The 17,081-nt window shown below is 29.3% G+C and overlaps 1 protein-coding gene across 2 annotated transcripts; it reads right to left on the minus strand.

Moving 5' to 3' along the window:
* Positions 1-1,920: 1,920 nt before the first annotated feature.
* Positions 1,921-15,975, minus strand: LOC108907023 (tafazzin homolog). Of its 2 annotated transcripts, none has more exons than XM_018710528.2 (4): positions 15,400-15,975; positions 15,218-15,346; positions 6,827-7,039; positions 1,921-3,161 (listed from the first exon to the last, which is right to left on the minus strand). In XM_018710528.2, exons 1-4 carry the CDS (start codon positions 15,533-15,535, stop codon positions 2,821-2,823), a joined length of 819 nt encoding a protein of 272 aa, XP_018566044.1. In that variant the 5' UTR covers positions 15,536-15,975; the 3' UTR covers positions 1,921-2,820. The 2 variants fall into 2 exon arrangements, with proteins under 2 accessions (XP_018566044.1, XP_018566045.1); XM_018710529.2 differs by having other exon boundaries at positions 15,406-15,968.
* Between the last annotated feature and the right edge of the window lie 1,106 nt (positions 15,976-17,081).

Below are 17,081 nucleotides of genomic sequence, written 5' to 3' on the forward strand. Positions count from 1 at the left end.
CAATGGGTTTCATCCTACTATAATTTTTTTTGGTTTCAAAAATTATCGACCCTGGTCTAATATTAGTTTTTGTAAGTAACAAATCAGTAAAAACAATGCAAAACTAGCACGACGGACGACACACAATTATTTACATATTCCAATAACATAACCTCATTACTGATCTGAGGTTGGAAATCTGTTGGATTGATACTTCACGAAGAAATTGACGAAAATTAGAACATGCTCTAATTCGTCAAGAACTTGATGAATAAATTCATGAAGTTACTTGGCAGCAGATTTGGTGCATTACACTTGTCCAATTTCTTGATGAAGGGACTTCATGAATCAATTGATCAATAAATTGTCAATGTAAAACAGCTATTACAATATTACGGCGTATACAAATAAGTGACTTTTCTCAAAGTAGGTTATGTCAAAATTTATTGATGGAAGCCTCATAAACAACGTCCTTAATAATATTTTAAACTCTCATTAACTTTATATCAAAATTTTAGTGATTTTTAGTGACTGTAGTTAGTAATGACTTATTAAAGTCACTAAAACTTTGATATAAAGTTAATTAGAGTTTAAAATATTACTGAGGATGTATGTATTGTTTATGAAACATCCATCAATAAGTTTTGACATAAGCCTACTTTGAGAAAAGCCACTTATTTTCCTTGTAATTCCGTAATATTGTAAGATTAGGAAGTTCTAACAAGAGTACATTATTTTTAGAGAATCAAATTAATCAAATTATACATTAGAAATTGGAGCCCGAATGGTAATAAACCTAAACTTAAAAAAAATTGAATTTAAAATGTAAAAGGAATGTAGCATAACTAGCGCCCTCTATGAAATTTCCAAAAAATTATTAGACCAGCTAATTTGGCGTCCTTAAAAACTCCAGAATACTAAATTTCATAAAAATAATTCGTACCATTTGGAAATTTTCGTAAAAATTCTATTTAAAAAATTTTATTTTGTCGCTCTTTATCTCGAAAATTAGAGGAGATAGACAAAGAGTTTATAAGACAAAAAATTCTTATTTTTTGTCATACTATCACCCCCTGTATCGTCGGTTTGATCTTTAAGTCATTGTACCTGCCAATTCTTAATGAGTGTTTGCTACGATAAGATATACCACACGTTAATTCATTTTTCGACATGGATATACACATATGACGAATTAAGAGTTATTTACAATGTGCCTAATTTTATTGAAATAATTCGTAAAAATAATCAAATAGAATAAGAAATGCTGGAGATAAAAGTAACAAAGTTGATGTTATTAAATTTAGTACAACTTGCTATAAAAACTGTTCAAAATGACCACCACTGTTTCTACAACAAAGATTAATTCGGCGAAGAAAGTTAAACGACACCCTTTGTAGTTTTTAAGGGCTATTTTTTAAAACATTTATGGTATTTTGGATACGCCTCCAACTCTTCTTCAATGTTAGATGTAGAAGCATGAAGTCAAACAATGATGTGAAATTTATACTAATAACGTTTCATTTTGACAGCATGTGGATTTTCTTGAGCTTAAACAAGTTCATTGTAAATATCTATTATTCCACTTCTGGTAAAACAGAATTAACAAGGTACAATGACTTAAAGATCAAACTTAAATTCAGTCAACCTACAAAATCAGAACCTACAAGCACATTGTTAAGTATTGTAATATGGGTGGCAAGATAATGTATACATTTAAAAAATATTTTTTTGTACCCAAACCGCTCATTTAATAAAAATTTTACAAGAGATCCAAAAACTTCCAAATAATATCACCTATCAAATAAAAAATAGTTGTCATTATTCCCTAAAGAGGAAGTTATGAACGGATATTATCACCAAATATCAATTTTGTAGGAATTGTGAGTTTTAAAAAACACTGTATAACACCAAAATTTGTAGATTGAAAGCAAAAGTCTACACCCCAAAAATAATCAAAATCGAATAATACGTATTCGAGTTATTTACAAAATTCAATAAACATTCACAAACTTCGAGGCCATCTAGAGGTGAAAGAAAGCGATTTCGGATATAGGTAAATTAGCCTAAATCTGCCTATCTTGAGTACACGAATCTGTGGTCTTTTGTTGTACACGTAATTCTGAGACACCCAGTATATTCTACAGTGTTACAATTAAATTGTAGATCTAGGAAGTCGCAACATAATTTCCAAAACATGATATAGCATACTCCCATGGTACAAGGTTTTAAATAAGATTAAAATGATAACAGTTCTGATAAAATGTTTTATTCATTGAATCAGTGTTGTTCTTTAAAAATATCAAATGTATCAGGTGTTTTTTTATTTTTAAAAAATATTCAAAAAGTTGGCTCTAGAATAAAAAAGTACATACTTTCTTAAATAATGTACATATTAACAATTATTTAAAAGTAAACTTTAAAAGCTGTATATTTATAAAATATTACAATTTAATACTAACAAATATACACTTATATGATATGTCACCCATCTTTGAAAGGTTTCATATACTTTGGTTTTAAAAAAATTACAAATGGAAGAATGGAAACATTCCTAAAATATTAGGAAAAACCTATTTCCTATATTAATTGTAAATGTAAATATTGCTGATGATATAATTTATCTATAAAACAAATTATAATAAAGAACTGCATAATCTTAGTGCCTAGGTCAGTTACGAGGTAAAATTGGAAATATTTACGAGTTTAACTTGACTAGCAAAAATTGAAAAGCAAAAGTGTCTAGCTAGTTGTCATCTTATTATTATCTCAAATTATCTAAACTACCTGTTTATTTTTGTTGATAGAATAAATTAAATTACACATCCTATAATATCGGCACTATCATGACTTTAACTTGTAATGATTCCTATGCAATTCTTCTGTCTCTACCTTTAATTTCAATAAAGTGTCTTCCAAGAAATCAGTTATTTGTTTTCTTGCTTCTTCATCAGTTGTTTTCCTTTCTCTTAATGACTTTACCATCTCAGATAAATCTATTGGGTTACCGTAGTTGAATGTTAAATTTTTGTTGAACTTTAATATATACGGGGGTTCGTTGGGAAGAACATCATCCATTCCTATATGCCAGATTGGTACCACAACTGGAGTTACCGGAGATTCGAAAATCATTCTTCCGACTCCCCATTTCAGTCTCATATTTTCTTTTGTCATATTCACTTTCCCTGAAATAAGAATATTCCAATGTTTTTTTTTAATACTTCTATTATTAGCTCTTTTATTTTAAACTTAAAAGTTATCCTATAATAACCCTAATTAAATATTTCAAAAGAAGTACTAAAAATGTCACAAATAAATAATTAAAGACAATAGACGTTAAAAGGGCACTAAAAAAAATAAGAAAAAGAGTTAGTATGACCGTATTTCCAAGGAGATTGTTAGTTTTTATTAAAAAAAAATTGTTTACATTTTCTGGATGAGTTGATCTAATTAATTCAAATTAGGTACAGGGTATTAATTAATAAGTGTGCATGGTTTGAATATGGTGATGATAAATATTTCATGTGCAGAGGTTCAACTGTATCATATTTTGTTTGAGCAGTACCTACACCACTGAAATTATGCAAAAACAGGATTTTCTGGAGAAATGAATGAAACAAAGGTAATCTTATATTTCGATAGAATGCACTGTTTTTATCATTTTAATTTTCAAACCCTTCTTGATGGTATGCCAACACAAAACTTGATGACACTCGACAGCGATTAATATATCTGGAGAACATTGTTAAAGATATAACAATACAAGACAGACAGTTTAATATTTGAGAATTAACCATTAACTTTGTCAGTTTTTTTTTTTTTTTTTGATAAATACATATTGAATATTATTTAAACTTTCAAATAAAATTGCATCAAAGAATGTTCATATTTTTGTTTAATAAGATTTTAAAATACTAATTTGGTTCACTATTACTTATTTAAAAAAAATGTAACAAATGTTTAAAATGAGTACAGCATGCTTTTGAAAATGTTTTGTGTCCTACATACAATATTCTGTAGATTTCTTAGGTAAGTAAGTAAAGGTGAGCCAAGTTAATATTCCAAAAATCTCATTAAACAAAATTGTGAATATTCTTTAATGCAATTTTATCTAAAAAAAATTAAATAAAATTTAACATAAATTCTAACAAAAGACATTGACAAAGTTATTGGGGATAAATATTTCAAGTTCTAAAATATAATAACTGCTCCTCTTATTACAGGGTGTTTCAAAACGTGTTGAAAATAAAGGATGTGATTCTTTGACTCATTCTAAGAAAAGAAGTTCTTAACATGGGCAAACGCACCGTTTTCAAGGTATATCAGGAACCGTTTGATATATAGAACTTAAATTTTTATTCATATGCTTTTGGCGCAGATTTTAGGATTACAAGAGGTTCTTTTGCCCTTAATTTTTAAGACTCTGGGAAAATTGGTATTTGATAGCAAATTTTAAACCGCCAATGTTTTCTACACAAAAAAAGGTACTCATCATTAAAAGGTCTAACGCGAACCATTTTCAAGATAAATGGTATTTTATGATGGAAAACATGAAACAAAGTGGCAACATGATAAAAAAAAATCCAGATCTAAATATTTTGGATTGTTTTTTTTGGGATCACTTAAAAATTTTAGTTTACACTACCAGTTAATACTGTTGAAGAACTGAGGAATCGCATTATTGCATCCTGCAATACGATCCGCAACATTCTGGGCATTTTTTAATGAGTACATGTCACTCAGACGTTGGTTGGAGTTGATTGTAAGCCTGCATTACCATAAAAGGAGACTATTTTTCAACAAGTGTTGTGGTTTTTGTTGTTTATTTGCTGTTTTGAAATAAATTTTATCATGCTACCACTTTCTTTCATGTTTTCCATTATAAAATGCCATTTATCTTGAAAACGGTTCGCGTTAGAGCTTTTGATGATGAGTACCTTTTTTTATGTATACAACATTGGCGATTTAAAATATGCTTTCAACATACCAATTTTCCCAGTCATAAAAATTAGAGGCAAAAGAACCTCACAATCCTCAAACTTCCGCCACTCTCATATGTATAAAAATTGAATTAGTGCTCAAAAGTAGCTAATATTAATGATAAGACATGTACAAAATTTGTGTTCTGTATCCCAAACGGTTCCTGAGAACTGTCAAAACCGACGTCAAAAAAATAAGAATATATATTTTTAGACACCCCATATCTCGAAAACGGTGTGTTTGTGATCCATGTTAATAACAACTTTTTTTTAGAATAAGCTATCACACCCTTCATTTTCCGACACGTTTTGAAACACCCTGTATATCATGAACCATACTCCCTAGATATATTAAATGTATTACAGTTGAGCTATCTGAATTTCTTTATACTTACAAATCTTACACGGATCTCCATTCTTGACAATACCTATCTGTATATATAGCGTGTGTCTGGCCCAACTGTCTCAACACTACTCACAAAATTTGACTTTTTCATCTTTACAAAAATACTTTACTATCTCTGGGAACTCTTTAAATTTCACCAAAATATGAGTCAATTCTGTACTGTGTGTTCTTATAAAAAAGTATCAGAAAAAGCAAAAATAGTAAAAATTTCATTATTATGTCTCCTCGAAAATGGTAGAGAAAGTTACAATTTTTTCCAAAATTTTGGTGGCATAGAAATACTACTCAAAAAAAGATGAGACTCCTGAATTTTCTCCCTTAAATTACCTCATTTATCATTGTATACCCAGTACCAAATTTGAATTGATTTGGTTAACTCGTTTGGAAGATAAACAATATCAGATTTTTTTTTTGAAGAAAGTGTTTCTAGACATATGCATCAGTTTGTTTTTCCTTATTTGGAGTACTTTATAAAGTTAAGAGTTTTTTGACACATTTTCAGGGAGTTATTTCTTTAGATTTGGTATCTAAACTATCTAACAACTGTATTTGACGAAAAATTAGAATTAGTTTGGATTCATAATATTTTTCAATCTTGCTAAGTTAATTTTCTTAAGTGGGAAATTACTTCAATAAGTAACTTTAAGTAATTATCACAAATATAAGCACTTCCTTTCTATTCTACTAATTGGGTATAAAGTCTTAATTACAAGTTGCCTACAATTATTTTAAAAGCTGTTAAACAGACACATTTTCAAATGACTTGTACAGAGCCTTCAATATATGATTACAAGCCACGTGACCAGTAATTTTGTTTGGAATAAAGTTAAAAATTATTGAAACAATGAATACTACATTAAAACAAACGTTCTGTTTCACCGGTTGGTGATTGGTGTAATTTATCATGAGATTTTATTCAACCAATTAGCGATCACTTTAGGATTATTTTGTGCCATAAAATTTAAGAAACAAAGTTTTTTAGTGACAATACAGCAACAAGAAGTAAATATTTAGTTTACACTTTAATTTTAAATATCTATTGTCTCAAATTTTGAAAATTTGAGAAAATTTTATTATTTTTCATATTCACTATATTTTTTTGTTGTTTTTTTTTTCAATACAATGATAGGGATTCAGGATACAATTTGGTAAACATTAAATTTAATGATTTGAAAAATTTGTTTCTTTTGAGATACTTCAAAATGATACAGTAGAATTATAGTTTGTCCAATTGTACTTAATAAGGTAATAGAACTAAAGCAAACATTTCACTATAATGCATCAAAGAACTAATGAACCACAAGATTTTTTAAAGTACTTGAAATGACTTAAATCTACAGGATAGGAGGCAAAGCGTCAATTATTACGTCATTTAAATTCCTCGTCTTATATCAGCAAAAAGGTTTTAGATCTTCATAACCCCTCCGGTTCCAAAGATATAACCATTGAAACTTTTATATTTTACCTTCAGGAAATACATGCACCCATCCACCTTTGGCTAATTGTTCTATACAAAAATTCACAGCATCCTGATATACACCAGCACCTCTTACAACAGGTATACATTTTCCTAGACTAAAAAAAATGGCATGTTGCCAACAGGTGTAACAAATGTCATGTGCTGCTAAAGACCACCTCATTATTCTTGGACTTAGGAGATGCTTTAGTTTTAAAGTACCTGCAATCAAAACAAAATATTATACAAAATTTAAATGTTTTGTTTTGGAAACGTCTCATTTATTAGATAATTTCATGAGAAGATTTACAGTGTTTAAATATTCTATTTTCAAGGGAAAACGTACCATAAAGATAAAATTTTATTTCTATAGAGATCTATCATCTCTTGTTTACAAATCTAAGATCTCCAAAAGTAATTGATGTAAAATTAACTTTTCTTTTGATTAATATATAGAAGATGTCTGTTATTCTTCAAATCAGATACATTTTAGTTCCAATCTCTTTTTGATGTTAGATTCTTAAGGTCTTTAGTATGATTTTCTTATTTATTTCTTAATTCTGCACAAAAAATGTGCGCTCATTAAAATTTGCTAAACCGCTTCATTTTCGAGAAAAAGCATAAAAATTGGCGATGTATCCCACTACTTCTATCAAGTCGTATATAATATATTACTAAGGTTTAAATTTTGTTCAGGCATATATTTTTACACACTGTGAAATAATATCACTAATTTAAATAATTGCAAGCCCTAAATAATTTACAAAAAACAAATAATTAATATACATATAGCAACACTGTGGAAGGATAGGTAATGGTTTTAACAAATTTAAAAATCATCCAAAGCTAGTGGACGAAATGTTTTGTTTAGAAAATTAAATTAATTTATATGATATTGCAAATATTATCACAAATTTATACGATATGCTATGTTTATTGCTAAATGATCTTGATTTAAAATTATTTTACCAAATTTTAGTTCAGCATAAGTTCTGCAGTGATTGAATAAATAAAAATTTGCAAACATATTAGTTTTGGCAATTATTTTAATAAGCAACTTTATTGTATAGTCTATAAAACACATGTTTACTTGAATCAAAAACTAAGCAGTTTATTCAATTTTGACAAAACAAACATCTATCAAATTTAAATACGATATATTAATAGTTTTTAAAGATATCGTCATAATTCTTTAAAAAAATGTACTCTAAACCCACTGTATCTTGAAAATAAAAGACAATAGTTGTTATATTACACCTAGGAATCCTAGGACTTATATTGTTATTCTGAAACACCCTAAATGTACGCGAAAACATTACAATTAAAAATTAACTTATTTTCTGTTTGATTAATGGTTATTATCAATAATAATAAAAACTAGTTGCATTAATTATTTGCTGCACACATTACCTGTGAAGGTCAAATAATAAAAACAGTTCTTTTCCATAAAAAATATTATTTTAATTTCCATTGATGTCATAAATAATAATAAAATGTAGGTACGTACATTACATACAATAATTTAACTCTTTAAACTGTCATTGGTCCTAACATTTAAACAATGACAGATATAAAAACAATTTATTAGAATATGGTTTAATTGTACTTTAACATCAGAACTACGTACTTTAGTTGAAATACTCCTTTTATTAAACACCAAGTAAAAATAATTAATAGCTTTAGATAAGAAATCTATATTAAGATGATTCAGTAATTATCTATTTTTGCAATGATTTTAGTGTTCTTTCAATTTGATATGGGCACAGGAAGATTATAATAATCAATTTATAATCTTCATCATAAAAAATAAAAGACAAGACAAAATATCACTGATAAAAAAAAATTATTGCCGTGACAATAAAGATGTTTAATCGAGTGTTCAATACTATAATTTACAAAGTCTGAAGACAATACGTCTATCTGTGTGACAGAAACATACACACTATCAGTAGGTACTTTACAAAAAACTAAATATATTCTAAATTGCTTGTATTTTAAACATTTTTCTAAACAAGAGTAGCACACTTACCTAATTCAGATGAGAATTTCAAAAGTCTGATAGGTAGTTTTAAAATCATTACAAAATTTATTTAGCAAAATTGTTATTGACATTTGTGTAGTAGTTGTTTGAAAATTAATGTGTACTCATTTATGAATAAGGAATTTAAATTACTAAATTATAAGTAGGGCAGAGAACAATTGCATTAATACTAAATACTATGTGTATCCATTTATCATGATTAATTTAAAAGAAAGCTGTAGGTAGAAGAAAATAAATTGAGCTACATTTTTTATTTTGAAAATAATGAAAATTTTCTTTATTATTTTTTTTATTGAAAATGGAAAGAGTGAACCTTTTAAACTACAACATTATCGAGACACTTTTTATGGAGGCTTTTCTGATTACAATGATGTTTACTTTTTGTTATTGTTGAAATATCAAAGTATCTATTTTTTCATAGAATTCTTTGAAAACAGAACATCCGACAATTATTTACACAAACCTTGAAAAAATCTAGAATGCGTCAGTTGCACATTTTCAACAGCACATTTATGGCTAATTTAAAAAAACCACAATCTTTGTAACTCTCTTTTTGTGCTGATATATTGAGTTCGGGGCATCATACGTAAGTCAAACAGTACTTTAAAATTCACAATTTTTTTAAGTTACAAAGGATCGACAAATAAATTTTTCATCACATTGGCTGAAGCAGCAGACAGTCGACTCTTAGAAAATTGGTCATATTGAGGGACCACTCCATATGTCATATTTGACTGATCATCACGTACATTTAAATTTTTCTCTAAATTTGTGATCATTTTAAATGAGATTTTGATAGTGACACCAAATTTTCATTGACGTCAAAGTTTAGAGAATGAAATTCATTCATATTTTCTCTCTTAGGTCATAAAAATTATTCAAATGAAAGAAGGGCTTCTCGTAGATCATAAAATTATCCCATCATAAGAAAAATGTCATTTAGAATTGTTAACGGTTACGTTGGCCTAGCATTTTTCTTCTTAATAAAATATATAAATATCTGTTCAGTAAAAATAGCGGAAAAGCATAAATATGAACTGGTTTCATGGCAATCTTGACTTTTTTAAATTGTAAAGGATCAGTAAATAAATTAAAATATTGTGCAAAGCAAATATATGACATTTATATATCACTGTAATTAGCGAAAAGGAGAAAATTCCAAAAAGTGACAAATATATCCATGCACGTTCCATTAAAAAAAAATAAATGTTTGGTTTACATCTTCAAAATGCAACAGTTGAGGCAACAGTTAATTATTTTCTATATATTTTTTTGAAATACAGGAAAGTTTTCTAAAACTTTAGTCTTTAACATTTGTTTCCTAGACAGAAAAGTAAATATGATAAAATGATAAAATATTATGAACATATGTTATGTATTATATGAAAATGCATTCATTTGATACTTCAAATTTCTTTCTTTCTTTTGTCTTTGGAGATCATTGGTAGTCTCAATCCAGATTTTTGGAATTTCACCCTTGTAACGGCAACTGCTATTTTGAATAAAAAATGATTTTGCTTTTGTCAAATATCTCGCTTATTTTCAATTTTTGACGAAAAATGTTTATAATCAAACTTGTCTGAAGATTAATTCTCTACAACTTTGTTCATTAGTATTTTTCATCTATTATTAAAATATTTCAATTTAAACCTGAAAAAAGAGTGAAACTGAAATATTAGAATTATTTCTTATCCCTATACCTTCTCTATAATTTCAGTACTTTAATTTAAGAGCTACTTTATGAAGATGACACTGATTACCAGAAAGATAATACAGATGAACCTTCAGAACACCAACTGAAATTGAAAATCTAGAAATTTGTTGGTGACGAATGAAACTAATGATGTGAATTTGGCAGGCTCATCACCAAATGAAAAAAATTGTGTAGTTTGAAAACAAATTTACAAAAAAAAAATTAATTAGAATTTTAGAAACTTGTAAAGCATAATGTATAGATTAGGCCTACCAAAGGATATATAAAAAAAAAAAGTGTCTGCAGTTCTAACCCTATGGTGTCGGAAAGATATTTACCGTAAAAAAATAATAAAATTTGAGTCTTTTATTATACCTAGAAAGCCATGCAATTGTCGAATGGTTCGAGAAATAATTTATTCACACCTCTCCTTTCCTTTACCATATCAGAGGACCTAGAATATTGTTACTAGGAGAAAAAGGGCACAAAATTTTATTCCCTACGAATTTGTTTATGATCGTTTATGAGCTAAAAGTTAAAAATAAACGGCACAATGTTATAATTTAATTTCATACCATTTTTTCAGGTTTAAATTGAAAAATATCAATCGTGGATGAAAAATGATAATGACCAGTGTTGTACAGAATTAAATTTCTGACAGGTTTGATTATAATCATTTTTAGTCGAAACTTGAAAATAAGCGACATTTAATAACAACAAATTCATTCTTAAATTCAAGGTGGTAGCTGACACTACAAAGGTGGAGTCCCGAAGATCTGGATTTAGACTACCAACTACTCCCAGTAACTAGAAAAAAACTTGTGGTACCAAATTAATGCAATTACATTGATATTTTTTTTTTGTACTTAATAACTGAGTTACTAATATGACCACATACCTAAGTAGTTGAATTCATTACGAAAAAATAACCAAATAATGTTAAAGTTTAAAAGATTCACAACTTTTCGTTTTTGATTAAAAAATAATATAATTTTCAGTTTCTTATATCAAACAGTGTCTCAGGATCAATATAATTATCTGTAACTGTACGGAAAATGTGGCTAAAAGAATATAATCAATCAATATATATATATACAGGGTGGCCCAACGAAAACGTAACAGAGCCCATAGCGGCTAGGAAAATTTTTTTTTGGAAATACGCAAAAACTCGTCGATTTTGTTTGCGAGGGGGACATCTTTTTGCATGAATTAGATGGTTCTAACTGCTACCCCCTGAGTGGGGTAAACATCCCCTTCAAATTTTTATATGGGAAGGGTGCTCAAGTTGCATATCGTTCAAAAGCTCTTTTAATTCTCTACACAGTCATGTGCCACTTTTGAAAATCAGCCTATTTTTGTAAAAGATACAGGATTTTGAAAGCAAAATTTTATTAATGAAATTTTATTATAGTAAATGTTCAAAATGTTGGCGCCCTGCGTCCATGCAATTATAAATATTTTGTTCAAAACGTTGTCTTACATTCTGGAGCATTTCAGGAGTGACTAGACGACATTCATTAATGATACGTTGACGTAGATCTTCCAGAGTCCGGTTGGGTGGCATAGATTTTGGTTTTCAGGTGTACCCACAAAAAGTAGTACAATGGGCTTAAATCTGGGGATCTAGGAGGCCATTCAATGGCACCTCACCTACCTATCCAACAATTCGGAAATGTATGGTTTAAGAATTCGCGCACATGGTGGGCATAGTGGGGGGAGCCCCATCTTGCTGAAACATCAATTTATCTTCGAGGTAATCATTATTGTTTTCCACAATTACCGTTAAGGCTGGATCAATGGCTTCTTGCAGCAATTCCAAATACATATCACCAGTCAAAGTACCATTTATAAAAAAGGACCAACAAGGGAATCACCAAAGATACCAGCCTAAACATTTAATTTTTCTGGGTGTTGAGTATGCTGTTCCTGGAATATCCTTGGATTGGAGTCTGCCCAGTAACGGCAATTATAGCGGTTGACGGTGCCATTTAGGAAAAAGCTGCACTCATCGGAAAAACAAATGTTGAAAAGAGAATTTGGATTATGCATCGCCCGTTCAGTTATGACCTCGCAAAATTGTACCCGGCGGTCAGTTATCTTCGTGAAGTTCATGGAGAAGGTGAATTTTGTAAGGATGGAACTTGTAATGTTTTAAAATTTGTTGTACACTACCCCGACTTACACCACTTACAGAAGCCAATTCCCGTGTACTTAGCCTATGATCTAAACTTCTAATAGCTGTTTTACATCGACAATTTATTGATCAATTAATTCATGAAGTCGCTTCATCCAGAAATTGGACAAGTGTAATGTACCAAATCAGCTGTCAAATAACTTCATGAATTTATTCATCAAGTTCTTGACGAATTAGAGCATGTTCTAATTTTCGTCAATTTCTTCGTAAAGTTCGGAAGTACCAATCCAACAGATTTCCAGCCTCAGAACAGTAATGATGAGGTTATGTTATTGGAATATGTAAATAATTGTGTGGCGTCGTACGTTTTGCATTGTTTTTACTGATTTGTTACTTACAAACACTAATATTTATATAATATGTGTCAAAATGGTACCGCTGTTGTATCACTACAATTATGAGTGGAAAGGTGACATTTTTGAAATTTATTTGCTTCTTTGATTCGTTGGTAGAACTGATTCATGCGTCAAAAAACTTGACAAAGTCTGTAACAGTGTAAAACCACACTGTTTACCAATAAATTCGTGAATTAATTCATGAAGAACTTCGTCAATTTATTCATCAATAAATTGTCAATGTAAAACAGCTATTAAGCAACGTGTCCCAGAACTGCAACCTCCACAGCTTCATTACGTACAGGACGTTCATTGTTTCGCTTTTTATTGCCCACAGATCCCGTCTCCCGGAATTTTCTTACTAACTCCAAGACAATTTTGCGATGGACGGGTTTATTGCCATGTCGTTCAGTAAACAACTGAGCTGCTCTCGAAGCACATTAATTATTTTTATAAAATAATTCAAATTATTTCCACCCTCTCTTGCTTCGAATAAACCATTTTTAATTATTTTGTATTTAATGCGAAACAGACACTAAAACCAATAACGCCACTTTACGACAAAATCACTGACTGAAAAATGGTCTCTTATCTATACCGTTTTTAGTGGAATTTGTGAAAGAAATAACTGCAAACAATCTAACAACACGTTGGAGTAAGTAATGAGAATAGTTCACGTAAAATTATTTATTATTGAATGGAAGTTGCTGGTCAATTATTTCCAGCCATTTGGATATGTTTAGATGCTTCTTTAACTTAATGATTTTGAAATTAATAGCGAACTCGATAGCGAATTTTAATTAGAGAATAATTTGTAAAGATAATAGGAAATTTTGTATGTGTTAAGTTCTGCACCCTTTTTCTTTTAAAAAAATGGGTTGATTTTCAAACAGGACCCATAACTGTGTAGAGAATCAAAAGAGCTTTTCAACGATATGCAACTTGACCACTATTTAAAAATTTGGAGGGGATGTTTACTCCGCTCAGGGGGTAGCAGTTAGAACCATCTAATTCATTGAAAAAGATGTCCCCTCGCAAACAAAATCGACGGGTTTTTGCGTTTTTCCAAAGCCGCTATGGGCTCTGTTACGTTTTCGTTAGGCCATCCTGTATAGAGGTGCATGACTGTATATATAATATAATAAACCCGGCAAATTGATATAGATTAAAATTCTGTACTATTATCAACCTAATGCGAATTTCTTTATGTTCAAATTGTTTTAATATATACTGCAACATGCTTGTCTTTAAAAGTATCTGATTTATTTATTTATATTTTTATTATTCAATTGTAAATATTGTTGATTATGTGTTTCTTGTAATTGGGTTTTCTTACCTGTTGGAAATAAATAGCCTTTATTATTATTATTATTATTAAATATAATAATTCAAAAAGTAGAAATAATATAATATTTAAATTTTCTAGACGTATATACTTTATTTTTATTTCATTTAATGCAGAAATTTCTTGAAATGATATACCTATATTTTCATTTAGTTTACAGCCTCCATATACTTCATATTCAGTAGGTAATAAAAGATAATTTTTGTCGGTTTATTTTTCATTAACTTTTAAGGGGGGCAATGCTCAATTTTCTGTCCAGCATTTTAGAAAATCTAAGCAAGTTGGAAACAATATCGCTTCAGTGTAACAGTTATACAAGTTTTCGTCAGGCTATAAGACAATTGTACATACAGAAAATCACGTACAGTACTATAAACATAATCACAATGTAGAATGCTTTTAGGAAGCTATTAACACATGCAATCATGTTGCTCTAGTTTAGCATTACACTTTGTCACTTCCTGGATGGACCTTGTTCTATTATTGTCTTATTAAAAGTGTAATTTCTTGTCTTCTATAAAACGCCAGCCTTAAGTTAAAAATGAATGAAAATACATGTACAAGCTGTAGGACTTTATGATTTCAGATAGGTTACTAATTTGTCATAACATTTAAACAAATATTTTACATACTATACAACCTACATGTGCAGTAATTATTTATCGATTTCAAAATAATTATTTAAAAAATGACGTCTAAAAAACCGTGACCCTCTTACGAAGCAATAAATTTAAATCAATAGATTGTGACCATTTGGTTACATTTGTGTTATAATAATATAAAGAAACTTACCCCATATTCCGGGATCATCAAAGCAAGAGTGATGGTTGGACACTGTAACTAATGGTACATTTTTTGGTCGTTTATCTAGTAGATTTACTATAACTTTCTTATTATATATTTTGGTTCTATTTAATAGCTCTAAAATATAATCTACGATTATTTAAAAAACATTATAATTTACAGGTATGTACTATTACGGATTAAAATCTTGCTAAAGAGTCCCACTGCTGCCACTGTAATACTGCTGGCAATACTCCACAATCTGGTTGGATTTCTTAGTCTAGGAATTATCCAATCAATATTATAACCCATTTTCTCTGATGCCATTTTTAACTTAATTTAAAGACATTAAATTGGATGTCATATCACTATGAATTCTTTTACATGTTTAGAAGCTCATGATTAAATAACAACTTAAATAAATCACAGGATCACCATCATTTTTATTATTTTAATTGATAGATTGTGCTATAAATTACATAATAGTAGTGGGAATACCCCTTGCTTTAACTCTATGCAAACATGAGTTATCTAAGGAAAAATAATACTACACCATATCACTAGCCACACTTTAAATGTTTAATGAATTGATTTATTTTTTTTTACTTTACTTTTGACAATTCTGACATTTTAGTAACTCATTCGTGCTTTGTCAATTGTATTGACAACTAATCTGTCAAAAATGTCATGATGACAGTTGTTCGATGACATTACGTTTTGTTATTAAAATGTAATACCCAGTTTACATCAGAGCAATATAATGTGTAATTCAGGGGTATATATTTATTACTTAACTTAAATCTACGTACGTCATGTCCCATATTATATTATTTTTATTTATTTTTGTATTACGTGGATCTGAAGTTGCACATACATAAACATAACAAAATTTATCCACTTTTATTTATTATAAATATAATTTTTAAACTACCTAGTTAGAATTTGATGTAAAACTAAGCGCAAAAAGTCCATGGTCACGTGTATATAATAGGTATGTTCCAACAGGAGTCAGGAATTGGTTCCGAACCGTTCGAAATGACCGAAATGTGCATCCAACTAATTCTTGTGATATATTCACTGAAGACACATTTAGAACTTAGCTGGCCAAACATTTCAAACGGTTCGGTACCAATCCCTGACTATTATTGAAACAGACCTAATATGTAAATGTGATCACCTAACCAAAACAGTGTCCTCTCTTTTACCTACAATACTAATGGACAATGGTCACTCATCAACAAGGTGGCCAGAGAAATTTATCTATCATCACCACTAGATGGAAACACGAAACACAGTAGCCAAAAAGTAGCCATCTCTTTGAAATAATAAGGAGCGTTGTTATAATATGTATATAGATGGCACGACATTAATTTTTGTTTTGGGTAAAATATTCTGAAAGAATATTCAAAAATCGAATATTTCGATAAATATCGTTACCATGTAATGGAAAAACAGTGATATCATAGATACAAATAAGTCGTCACAATTATATTAATAATCGCTAAAAAGTCGTCAGTCACCTCGAGAAATTTTTGGCAATTTTTTCGATTATGATGAATGGCGATAAATCCACAGACACTTGATAAATCGCTACATCTGGCAGATCTACTACTCTGCTTTCAGTGGTTTTTAAAGAAAACCCATTGTAGTTCTCTTCTTTCGTACCAACCATCAATACCTTTAAGTTTGTTTAAGTGATGTTAGATGGCACATGATGGCAATATGGTTCAGTTACATTGGCTTCACAAAGAAATGTGGCGACAACGGTGATGAACCATTTTGATTGGTACCGCCATGTAATGACTGGTGCCAAAATTGAATATATTTTATGTTTTGCAAGAAAATTTTTGATTTTTATAAATTCATTTATAAA

Source organism: Anoplophora glabripennis, unplaced genomic scaffold, assembly GCF_000390285.2.
Source record: "Anoplophora glabripennis isolate ALB-LARVAE unplaced genomic scaffold, Agla_2.0 scaffold166, whole genome shotgun sequence".
Taxonomy (NCBI): domain Eukaryota; kingdom Metazoa; phylum Arthropoda; class Insecta; order Coleoptera; family Cerambycidae; genus Anoplophora; species Anoplophora glabripennis.